Source organism: Rhinopithecus bieti, unplaced genomic scaffold, assembly GCF_001698545.2.
Source record: "Rhinopithecus bieti isolate Rb0 unplaced genomic scaffold, ASM169854v2 scaffold_39703, whole genome shotgun sequence".
Lineage (NCBI taxonomy): Eukaryota > Metazoa > Chordata > Mammalia > Primates > Cercopithecidae > Rhinopithecus > Rhinopithecus bieti.
In genome coordinates, this window is record NW_016816905.1 from 2,110,894 (window position 1) to 2,124,488 (window position 13,595).

Consider the following 13,595-nt stretch of genomic DNA (forward strand, 5'->3'; position numbering starts at 1 on the left):
TATATGATATATATTATATATAATATACAATTATTACATTATAGGAATTACAATTTGTAATATAATATTCACACTAGTAAGTTAAAGATACATATTTTAATTTATAAAACAACTATCCCCCCAAAAAAAATTTAGCTAAAAAAATCAGAAGATAGCCAATGACATAGATGATGTTTCAATGATTAGAATACTAAATAATTCTCAACCCAAAAGGAGACAAGCAAGGAGAGACAATAAACACAAAGAACAGAGTAGAAAACTACAATACTAATAACATAAGAGTGTGTTCTAGTCACAGAATGAAGGCTATAATTTTCCAAGTAGAGAGGACACAAGAGGATTTTACCTTATTTTCATTTAAACATATAGATGGTATAACAGTAGAACAAGGAAGCTAATTAATATATTTTCCCTCCTATATATAAATGGCAGAAATGAACTCTTGATCTTAAATAGAACATTGACTGCTTATGTTTTTTTAAGAGGTTGCTTGGCATAGTAGAAGGAACCCAGTCCTTCAAAGGGAGGCAATCCTGAATGTAAATTCTAATTCTATTGGTTTACTCTATGTACTCGCCATGTGACCTTGAGTAGGTACATGAATTCACTGGAGCAGTTTTCTCATCTATAAATGTAACTACTGATGCTTTTCTCATAGAATTGCTGTAAAGATTAAATAAGATCACAATTATAATAAGCCTATAACATAGAGGACATTCAAAAAATTTTATTTCACCTCTTAGGCTTATCTCGATAACTGCCTAACACACACACAAATAAATAAATAAAATGAGGACACAGTCCAAATTTTTGGTGAAAATGCCAATATGAAATAGCTTTGCTGGCCAGGTGTGGTGGCTCATGCCTGTAATCCTAGCATGTTGGGAGGCTGACGTGAGAGGATTGCTTGAGGCCAGGAGTTTGAGACCAGCCCGGCCAACTGGGTGAAACCCCATCTCTACAAAAAATGTAAAAATAACTGGAAGTGGTGGGGCATGCCTATAATCCCAGCCACTTGGGAGGCTGATGCATGAGAGTTGCTTGAACCCAGGAGGCAGAGGTGACAGTGAGCTGAGATTGTGCCGTTACGCTCCAGCCTGGGTGACAGCGAGATTTTGTCTCAAAAAAAAAAAAGGAAGAAAAGAGCTTAGTTATTAGACTGTAAGTGATGCCCTTTAGTTTATCTTTCACTATCATCATAGCTCTCTTCTCCTGAAGGACTCTCTACATTTTTTTTCATTGTTTTCAGTTTTTAATTCAAGATTATATCCTGTTCTACAGCCATGATCTATCTGCAGAGTTCTCTCTGCTTGAATTCCTTTTCCTTCTCTAGAGTGAGGGGTTTGTATTTATTTATTTATTTTGCTTGTGAAAAAGAAAAGAAAGAAAGATTATCCTAAAGGATACTAATCAAAATAATATGTCTCTTCTTGAAAATATTTCCCAAACCACGCATTTGTGTCACTCCAGTGACACTGAGCAAATTTGACCTGCTAAAGACACATTCTGGTTTCATAGTCCTAGGTGTGATGCCTTAATATCCTGCTTCATGCTTTTCAGGAAAATCAGACCTGAAAGTCTTTTGACCTTTGTGTGTGCAAGGTTTTGCTCCTAGGCTAACATGAGAGCATTCCATCCAGCCAGTAATGTGCAGTTCCCCTCCTCACTAATAAGATTACTGCCACTAAAACGAAATATGAGATCTCGACTAGACAGTTTGTGTTGCTTTAGACTTCTGCCCAAGGGAAACTTGTTTGCTATGTGAGTGCTTTAAAAATCAAGGGAATTGGAAAATATTGCTAACCCCATGCAATCTCATTTCACTTCCGTAATGTTACTATGGCAACTCAGCATCCCTCTCCTTCTCTCTTGTCCAACTGCATATATTGCCTTTCTTGAGGCACCCCCCCTCAATCCCTCAAAAATGCCTTTGTCTAGCATTTATCAACTGGAGATCAACACTATTCTATGCAGTTGAAAAATTGCTTTTTGCTCTACAGCTCATTCTAAATTACTTTGTTCATTAATTATACATTTCTAGGAGTTGGAAGCAAGTAAGAATCCTTATTCTGCATCGAAAAAAAGCGTGGCTCTAATTTTAGGGAAAGGAATATGCCAGTTCTGTGCTGCATTGCAAAGCACAGTATCAACCATAGCTCTTTTGTTACGCTTATTAGTATTCCGAGTAGAAAAAGGGAATCTTATTTAGAGCAAATTTTGAAAGCTAAGAGACTTAGTCACATCCTTAAATCCCAATTTACAAGTCACTTATTCTATTAAGAATTTTACTTTTCTGGAAAAATAAGGTATTTTAATAGTGCTACTGAAGTAGACAAAATGAGTCTACTCTTAAAAAGGATAACAAGGAAAAGAATTTTAAACAACTTACTAGAAAATATTTTTTAACTTGCCTGAAAACACATTCATTCACTCATTCCATTCATTCATTTACGCAGTAATTTTTATTAGGCAACTTTCATGGACATAGTACTAAGTTACCTCCTCTGTGAGATTCATTTATCCCTTAAAGCTGGTAACCTTGTCCTCAGAGATGAACTAGTGTTAAATAAAAAAATTATTCATGATACTTGTAAGAAAACAGTAAAGCTGACTTTATCTAAAGGGGGCACTACAAACGAATTTTATAGTGGTTAAGAGATCTAGCTCAACTCTGAATACAGCAAGGAAGGGTGGGAATTTATAGCCAAGGAGTAAGGCGTGAGGTCAGTAAATAGAAAATTACAAGGAGGAAATGTCAAAGGTAGGGGCAATTCTGGCTAAACTGGCTTGACAAGATTATTGCCAAAGGCAGGTCAGATTGATAAGAGAGGCAGGATGGGAAATAAGGAATTTGATCTAATAGTAAGGGTTGGGATTTTCATTAAACTGACCCAGTAGGAGGCTTGCTAAAACTGAACTAAGCAGACACTAACATATGGAAGGCCAAAAGTCAGGGTCTAGATGAGAAGAGAATTCAGAGAAGCTTGACTAGAGTAAAGTCAAGGAAGAGGATCTTTGTCACGAGAAATGTTCATGCATGCCCACAGGTAAAGAAAATACTAGGTAAAAAGTTACAGGTCCCCCAAAAGAGGTATAGAAAATAAGGAGTTTGGAGGGTAGAAAGATTCCATTTAATTTGTGAAAAGGTTTCAAAGAAATGCTCTGCTCTAAGATAGTAAGGATCCTGTAGGAAGTGGGAAGGGAACTCTCAGGTACATGAAGTGGCGTGGGCAAGACAGTAAAACAAGAAAAACAGGGACTCTTACCAGAAGCTGCAGAGAGTTTGTTAATTGCAGTATAAGTTAAGGGAATCAGGAAAGGCCAAGGTGGACCAAGTATAGCAGGAACTGATTTTAGACGACTTTGAATGCTAACGAAGAATTTAGACTTGACTGAGGAGTAACTGTGAATGACAGTTACTGAAGACCATTTTGAACAGAATGGCATCCTAAATCAGAACCGTGTGTCAGGAAAGTGAGCGATAGGCCACACCAGCTTCAAAGTCAAAGAAATTAGTTCAAAATTTATTTTTTTAACCAAAAAGTAGGAGTGAAGTAGAACCAATGCCTGCTAATTTTCCTCCTCTTTTTTTTTTTTTTTTAACTGAATTAAGTGTGAATCATTAAATGGCAGGTACTTTTTAGTCCCACTGTGGATCAGCTGGTCTTGCCCGTCTTCATGACTACAAGAACTGTGATGCTAATTAAATATCTTACATTCACCCTAGGCACTCGTTTTGCACTGACCTGTCAATGTCCCAGCAGCTGGGCCAGCACTGCCTATGCAGCCGGGCAGTCGCATGGTTGATATCTTGTGCAGCTTCCTGATGAGGCATCCCTTCGGTCGCAATTTTGGCTACTCAAAGAGCTACATGCCTTTGAAAAGAGCCAGATTGAATTTGTAGACGATCCAAAGGAGACTGACACTTGAAGTCAGTGTTAAAAATACTACAAGGACAGACTGGATTAAGAAAATGTGGCACATATACACCATGGAATACTATGCAGCCATAAAAAAGGATGAGTTTGCGTCCTTTGTAGGGACATGGATGCAGCTGGAAACCATCATTCTTAGCAAACTGTCACAAGAACAGAAAACCAAACACCGCATGTTCTCCCTTATAGGTGGGAACTGAACAATGAGATCACTTGGATTCAGGAAGGGGAACATCACGCACCGGGGCGTATCATGGGGAGGGGGGAGTGGGAAGGGATTGCATTGGGAGTTATACCTGATATAAATGATGACTTGATGGGTGCTGATGAGTTGATGGGTGCAGCACACCAACATGGCACAAGTATACATATGTAACAAACCTGCACATTATGCACATGTACCCTAGAACTTAATGTATAATAAAAAAAAAATTAAAAAAAAATACTACAAGGAAAACTATAGTTGAAAGAGTTGTGCTTCAGGTAGCTCTTTGCAGTTCAGCTAGAGCTGATGAGTTGTACCTTCGGGAAACAGCTGACTTTGTCATGGAAGCAAGGTGATTAAAGGAACAATGGCTAAAGAAGATAACACTTCACAGCTCTTCCACTGGTGAAATGTCACCTTTCCTTACTGAGTCTTTAGACGCCACATGTTGTTAGTAAACAAACATCAGAGATCAGAGGTAGCAGCTTCTGAATGTAGCTAAGGGAAGGCTAAGAGTGGCTGCAAGTGTGAGCGCAGGGACTTTGCCTTAGTAACCCCTCTGAAGACATGTCTTGATCGTCTTGTAGAGCCAGCACTCATAGTTCAAGTCTCATTCTAAATTAGGTGCCGGCAGCCTTGGATGAGTAATTTCACTTCTTTGAACCTTGGAGTCTCTATTTATCAAATAAATATACTCTTATAGGACTAATCATGAGGATATAATAATATGCTGTCTTGAATTTGCTTCAAAATAATATAAGAAAAGGGATTGACTTTTGGTCAGAATATAGACAAGTCTCGACTGAGCATGGGGTGACAGTTGTTGAAGCTGAGTTAGGTACCCAGAGATTCGTTATAATATTCTGTCTGTTTTAATCTGTAATATGTTTGAAATTTTTTATAATTAAAACTTTTTTTGAAAAGACAAAAATCAGGCCAGGCACAAAGGCTCACACCTGTAATCCCAGCACTTTGGGAGGCTGAGGCGGGCGGATCACCTGAGGTCAGGAGTTCAAGATCAGCCTGGCCAACACGGTGAAACCCAGTCTCTACTAAAAATACAAAAATTAGCCAGGCGTGGTGACAGGCACCTGTAATCCCAGCTACTCAGGAGGCTGAAGCAGAAGAATCGCTTGAACCCAGAAGGCAGAGGTTGCAGTGAGCTGAGATCGCGCCATTGTACTCCACCCTGGGCGGTAAAGAGAGACTCCATCTCAAAAAAAAAAAAAGGCAAAATCAACAAAAAAATGTGTATCTGTAAGAAGAAACAGTGAAACAGTATACCTCACAATATTAAGGAGTTGATGGTTGAGATAGATTTTGCTCTTAGCCAAACACTTTGCATTCAGTATGTAGCATTTTGCTCTGTGGAAGATAATTTTCAAGGATGAATGAATGCATTTTTCTGTGTGACCATAGTTTGAAATTATTGATGAAAAGAGTCAGACCCTGGTAAGATATTTGAATACATTTATTCTGAGCCAAATATGAGTGACTAATGGCCCGTGATGCAACCCTTAGGAGATCCTGAGAATCTGTGCCCGAGGTGGTTCGGGTACAGCTTGGTTGCATACATTTTAGGGAGACATGAGACATCAATCAATATATGCAAGATGTACATTGCTTCCATCTGGAAAGGCAGGACAATGGAAGCAGAGGATCTTCCAAGTCGTCAATGGATTCAAAGATTTTTTGATTGAAAGAGTTATTCTGGTTGAAAGAGTTATTATCAATACAAAACAATATCTAGGTTATGATAAGGGGTATGGGACCAAGGTTTTATCATGCAGATGAAGCCTCCCGGGCTTCAGAGAGAATAGATTGTGAATGTTTCTTATCAGACTTACAGAGTCTGTTCTAGCAGTAATTCCAAAACGGAGGAGGGCAGAATGAGGCATGCCTGGCTTCCCCTACCCATCACGACCTGAAGTAGTTTTGCAGGTTAATTTTGGAATGCTCTTGGCTGAGAGGAGGGGTCCATTCAGATGGTTGGGGGGCCTTAGAATTTTAGTTTTGGTTTACAGACATGTCTATGCATATTTTGTCATTTTTTACTTATTAGAATCTGCAGAAGAGAAAATGAAACAATTTTGACCTTTTAGTTCATAAAAAACAATCACTGTACTGCAGTCTGTATGAAATTTTTTTGTGTGTAGGTGGTGGAAGGTGGATGTGATTTTTGTATATTATTTCTCCATCAGATGTTTTCAGGTTTTACATTATGAAGTAGACATTTGGACATTATTTTTTGTATGTTTCCAGATTTTATTTTATTTTATTAGCAAAATGCTGTTTTCACTTGAAAGGCTGCTTTACTTTGGCTTATAAAAGCAAATGTTTTAAATCAACATAAAAGGCAGAAGATATAAACATGCTCCAAAGAATGTTCAAATTAGGCCATGTACTATTTGCAATTAAAATTTTATTTTTAAATAACATTGATACTATTGACATTTGGCTAGTAGTTTAGAAATAGGATTGTACCTTGTTGCTTATACATTAGAATAAATAATTAGGCTTACTTTCAAGATCTACTTACACAGTCCAGAAAGTTATATGAACATAATGAATCAAATTTTGTTGTATTTTTAAATACGACTAAGTACCAGTCTCAGGGATCTTCAAGTTGAGGAACTCATAAACCAAGAACACTTGTGAAAACTTCTCCAGCAGGATTGGGACCACTTAGTTTTAAGTGAATAACTCTCTACTTCCTCAGTTTCCTGCAGAGTCTCCCTTCCCACCTATCCTTTAACACATATTCCCTCTGCCCTAGTACTAAGAAAAGCCTAGCTCTCTCACACACACATTGCCCAAAGGTCAAAAACTCCTGAGGTAGTGGGGGCAAACAGAAGAATTCAAAATATTGGTGATCTGCTGAGAACTGCATGATTCTAGTGATCTGATAAACCCCTTGCTGCCCACAAAAATCAAAGACCTAATAAAGTTGTCCTGTGATGGATCATTGAGAAGAATTTTGGGTGAAAGATCATGAAGTATGGAGGATCAGATGGATGAATTGACAGAAGTAGGCTTCAGAAGATGGGTAATAAAAAACTACGCTGAGCTAAAGGAGCATATTCTAAACCAATGCAAAGAAGCTAAGAACCTTGATAGAAGTTTAGAGGAATTGCTAGCTAGAATAACCAGCTGCAAGAGGAACATAAACAACCTGATGGAGCTGAAAAACACAGCATGAGAACTTCACGAAGCATATACAAGTATCAATAGCCAAATCGACCAAGCAGAAGAAAGGGTATCAGAGTTTGAAGACCACCTTGATGAAATAAGGCATGCAGACAAGACTAGAGAAATAAGAATGAAAAGGAATGAACAAAGCCTCTAAGAAATATGGGACTTCATAAAAAGACTGAAGCTACTATTGGAGTACAAGAAGGAGACAGGGAGAATGGAAACAAGCTGGAAAACACACTTCAGGATATTATCCGGGAGAACTTACCCAACCTAGCAAAATAGGCCAACATGCAAATTCAGGAAATACAGAGAACACCATTTAGATGCTCCATGAGAAGATCAACTCCGAGACACATAATATTCAGATTCTCCAAGGTCTAAATGAAGGAAAAACTGTTAAGGGCAGCCAGAGAGAAAGGCCAGGTCACCTACAGAGGAAGTCCATCGACTAACAGCAGACCTCTCAGCAGAAACTCTACAACCCAAGAAATTGGGGGCCAATATTCAACATTCATAAGGAAAAGAATTTTCAACCCAGAATTTCATATCCAGCTAAACTAAGCTTCTTAAGCGAAGGAGAAATAAAATCCTTTACAGACAAGCAAATGCTGAGGGATTTCATTACCACCAGGCCTGCCTTACAATAGCTCCTGAAGGAAGTACTAAACATGGAAAGGAAAAACCAGTACCAGCCACTGCAAAAACACACCAGAATATAAAGACCAATGAAACTATGAAGAAACAGAATCAACTAATGTACAAAATAACCAAATAGCAGTATGATGACAGGATCAAATTCACTATAACAAAACTAATCTTAAATGTAAATGGGCTAAAGGCCACAATTAAAAGACACAGACTGGCAAATTGGATAAAGAGTCAAGACCCATCAGTGTGGTATATTCAGGAGGCCCATCTCACATGCAAAGACACACATAGGCTCAAAATAAAGGGATGGAGGATTATTTACCAAGCAAATGAAAAGGAAAAAAATTGCAGGGGTTGCAATCCTAGTCTCTGACAAAACAGACTTTAAATCAACAAAGTTCCAAAAAGACAAAGAAGCGTATTACATAATGGTAAAGGGAACAATTCAAAAGAAGAGCTAACTATTCCAAATATATATGCACCCAATAAAAGATCACCCAGATTCATAAAACAATTTCTTTGAGACCTTTAAAGAGACTTAGACTCCCACACAATAATAGTGGGAGAATTTAACACCCCACTGTCAGTATTAGACAGATCTATGAGACAGAAAATTAACAAGGATAGTTAGGATTTGAATTCAGCTCTGGATAAAGTGGACTTAGTAGACATCTAGAGAACTTTCTACCCCAAATCAACAGAATACACATTCTTCTCAGTGCCACATGGCACTTACTCAAAAATCGGTATGATCGGAAGTAAAACACTCCTCGGCAAATGCAAAAGAACTGAAATCATAACAAACAGTCTCTCAGACCATAGTGCAATGAAATTATAACTCAGGATTAAGAAACTCACTGAAAACTACACAATTACATGGAAATTGAACAACCAACTCCTAAATGACTCCTGGGTAAACATTATGAAATGAAGGCAGAAATCAAGAAGTTCTTTGAAACCAATGAAAACAGAGAGGCAATGTACCCGAATCTCTAGGATGCAGCTAAAGCAGTGCTAAGAGGGAATTTTATAGCACTAAATGCCCACATCAGAAAGTTTGAAAGATCTCAAATTGACACCCTACTATCACAAAAGAGCCAGAAAGGCAAGAACAAATGAATCCAAAAGCTAGCAGAAGACAAGAAATAACTAACAGAAGAGTTAAAGGAGATAGAGACATGAAAAGCACTCCAAAAATCAATGAACCCAGGAACTGTTTTTTTTTTTTTTGAAAAAATGAACAATATAGATGGACTGCTAGCTAAACTAATGAAGAAAAGAGAGAAGACTCAAATAGACAATAAAAAATGACAAAGGAGATATCACCACTGACCCCACAGAAATACAAACTACTATCAGTGAATACTATAAACAGTTTTATGGAAATAAACTGGGAAATCTAGAAAAAATGGATAAATTCCTGGACACATATACCCTCTCAAGATTAACCAGAAGATGTTGAATCCCTGAATAGACCAATAATGAGTTCTGAAATTGAGGCAATAATTAATACCCTACCAACCAAAAAAAGCCCAGGATCCAGATGGATTTACAGCTGAATTCTACCAGAAATACAAAGAGGAGCTGGTACCATTCCTTCTGAAACTCTTCCAAACAATTAAAAAGGAAGGACTCCTCCCTAACTCATTTTATGAAGCCAGCATCATCCTGATACCAAAACCAAGAAGAGACACAACAAAAAAAGAAAACTTCAGGCCAGTATCCCTGATGAACATTGATGAGAAAATCCTCAATAAAATACTGGCAAACCAAATCCAGCACATCAAAAAAATGTATCTGCCACGAGGAAATCGGCTTCATCTCTGAGATGCAAGACTGGTTCAACTTACACAAATCAATAAACATAATCCATCACATAAACAGAACCAAAGACAAAAAACACATGATTATCTCAATAGATGCAGAAAAGGCCTTTGATAAAATTCAACATCCCTTCATGTTAAAAACTCTCAACAAACTAGGGATTGATGGAACATATCTCAAAATAATAAGAACTATTTATGACAAACCCACAACTAATACCATATTGAATGGGCAAAAGCTGGAAGCATTCCCTCTGAAAACTGGTACAAGACAAGGATGCCCTGTCTCACCACTCCTATTCAACATAATATTGGAAGTTCAGACCAGAGCAATCAGTGAAGAGAAAGAAATAAAGCATACTCAAATAGGAAGAGAGGAAGTCAAATTATCTCTGTTTGCAGATGACATGATTTTATATTTAGAAAACTCCACCATCTCAGCCCAAAAACTCCTTAAACTGATAAGTGCCAAATCATGAATGAACTCCCATTCATAATCACTGCAAAGAGAATAAAATACATAGGTATACAGCTAACAAGGGATGTGAAGGAACTCTGCAAGGAGAACTACAAACCACTGCTCAAGGATATAAGAGAGGATGCAAACAAATGAAGAAACATTGCATCTTCATGGATAGGAGGAATTAATATCATGAAAATGGCCATACTGCCCAAAGTAATTTATGGATTCAATGCTATTCCCATCAAACTACCATTGACATTCTTCACAGAATTAGAAAATCTATTTTAAATTTCGTATGGAATCAAAGAAGACCCCATATAGCCAAGAAAATCCTAAGCAAAAAGAACAAAAAGAACATGCTACTTCACTTCAAACTACACTACAAGGCTATGGTAACCAAAACGGCCTGGTAGTGGTACCAAAACAGACATATAGACCAATGGAGCAGAACAGAGACCTCAGAAATCTGCAACCATCTGATCTTCAATAAACCTGACAAAAACAAGCAATGAGGAAAGGATCTCCAGTTCAGTAAATGGTGCTGGGAAAACTGGCTAGCCATATGCAGAAAACTGAAATTGGACCCCTTCCTTACATCTAATACAAAAATTAGCTTAAGGTGGATTAAAGACTTAAACGTAAAACCCAAAACCATAAAAACCCTAGAAGAAAACCTAAGCAATAGCATTCAGCACATAGGCATGGGCAAAGATTTCATGACAAAAACGCCAAAAGCAATTGCAACAAAAGCCAAAATTGACAAATGAGATCTAATTAAACAGAAGAGCTTCTGCACAGCAAAAGAAACTATCATTAGAGTGAAAAGGCAACCTACAGAATGGGAGAAAATTTCTGCAATCTACCCGTTTGTCAAAGGGCTAATATCCAGAATCTACAAAGAACTTAAACAAATTTACAACAAAAAAAACTTCATCAAAAAGTGGGCAAAGGATATGAACAGACACTTCTCAAAAGAAGACATTTATGCAACCAAGAAACATATGAAAAAAAGTTCAACATCACTGATCATCAGAGAAATGCAAATCAAAACCACAGTGAGATACCATCTCACACCAGGCAGAATGGTAGTTATTAAAATGTCAGGAAACAATAGATGCTGGGGAGGCTGGGGAGAAATAGGAACGCTTTTACACTGTTGGTGGGAATGTAAATTGGTTCAATCATTGTGGAACACAGTATGGCAATTCCTCAAGGATCTAGAACCAGAAATACCATTTGACCCAGCAATCCCATTACTGGGTATATACCCAAAGGAATATAAATCATTCTACTATAAAGACATATGCACACATATGTTTATTACAGCACTATTTACAATAGCAAAGACATGAAACCAACCAAAATACCCATCAACAATAGATTGGAGAAAGAAAATGTGGTACGTTTACATCGTGGAATATTATGCAGCCATAAAAAGAATGAGATCATGTCCTTCTCAGGGACATGGATGAAGCTGGAAGCCATCATCCTCAGCAAACTAACACGGGAACAGAAAACCAAATACCTCATGTTCTCACTCATAAGTGGGAGTTGAGCAATGAGAAACATGGACATAAAGAAGGGAACAACACACACCAGGGCCTGTTGGGGGCTGGGGGGTTAGGGGAGGGAGCTTAGAGGATGGGTCAATAGGTACAGCAAACCACCATGGCACACATGTACCTGTGGGACAAACCTACACGTTCTGCACATGTATCCCATTTATTTCTTTTGGAAGAAATTTTAGGAAAAAGTTTTAAGACAAAAAAAGATCATTAAGTAATTTTTCACATGGAATTCAGAGAATTTGTAACTCTGCTACAACAGTCTATGTGAACAAGGTTTCTCAACACTAATATCTACAAAAGCAAAAATCAGGGCTAATATTGATGCTGAACCCTGTCTCGTTCTAGCAATAACTAATCTTCATTAGCAGATACATAAACTAGTCATGAAAAAAGCATATCTCATTAAAAGAGAAATTTTTAATACATTGTTTTGTGGAATGGTCACAAAACTTTTATATATTTTGCTGTTTTGATGGGTTATATTCAAATAATTATAGTAATAATCCAATCAAATGATTCATTTTTTACACTTAGAGGCATGTGTTGTCAGGAAATATTTAAACCTTTCTTAAATTTAAACTGATATAATTTTATGGCAGAGAAATATGTGGTAATCAATAAAAAACCTTCAAGTGTAAAATTACATTAAGATAAAATTATGTATGGGGAAATGGAATGGAAATAGAAACTCAAGAGGAAAAAGAACCAGTGTAGAATTTCTATTACAGATTTCTATTTAAGAGTTTATTCATGTGTTTTTGTTAATGGTGAGCATCAAATTTCTTGTAGTACTTAGATTTTATTGGCTATTCAAAACAGTAGTGGAAAAGTTATACATTTAAATGTTGATATTCAGACTTGTGGGAAATTACATACTTTGCAGCTACTTAAACTTATGAAAAAATGTAGTTTTCAACCTAAAATAAGAAAGTATTTTATGAAATAAACGAGCAAATGTTTGAAGCCCACTTGTCCACAGCATGTTGAGTGCCATGCTGGGTCTTGAAGAAGTACACTGCACTCATAGAATTTATTGTCAAATTTAATTGGTGATGTTTCCTTTGTTCAACAGGATGGTCTGACACCACTGCACTGTGGAGCAAGGAGTGGCCATGAGCAGGTGGTAGAAATGTTGCTTGATCGAGCTGCCCCCATTCTTTCAAAAACCAAGGTAATTTCTTTTCAGGTTTCTGGACATTGGACTGTATTTGTTTTGATGGTTATATGATCCAGCCTTTTGAATCACATAGAAAATGAATCAGAGTTGGGAGGCCGAGACGGGCGGATCACGAGGTCAGGAGATCGAGACCATCCTGGCTAACACGGTGAAACCCCGTCTCTACTAAAAAATACAAAAAACCAGCCGGGCGAGGTGACGGGCGCCTGTAGTCCCAGCTACTCGGGAGACTGAGGCAGGAGAATGACGTAAACCCGGGAGGTGGAGCTTGCAGTGAGCTGAGATCTGGCCACTGCACTCCAGCCTGGGCGACAGAGCGCCGTCTCAAAAAAAAAAAAAAAAAAAAAATGAAAAGGGTAGTTTTTTTCACAAAATTTTACAGAACCTCAAAGTAAGTTTGGACTTACTAAAATTTTATGTGGAATGTGCTATACGAAGTCGTTTGTGTGTGTGTGGTTTCTGTTTTGCTTCAGGAATGCTTACTGCTTGATTTTACTCTCTGAAATTTTCATAGCTCAGAAATAATTGCTTGTCAGGTTAAGAAAGACTAAAATTTCTACACTCTGTAAAGTATGGATGCT

General features: G+C 37.5%; 1 protein-coding gene across 1 annotated transcript in view; it reads left to right on the forward strand.

Annotated features, from left to right (window-relative positions):
* The window catches only part of ANK3 (ankyrin 3), a 366,065-nt gene that overhangs the window by 164,918 nt on the left and 187,552 nt on the right, over positions 1 to 13,595 (forward strand). The window contains 1 exon segment of the mRNA XM_017855490.1: positions 12,910 to 13,008. Within this exon segment, the coding sequence (XP_017710979.1) occupies positions 12,910 to 13,008 (99 nt within the window).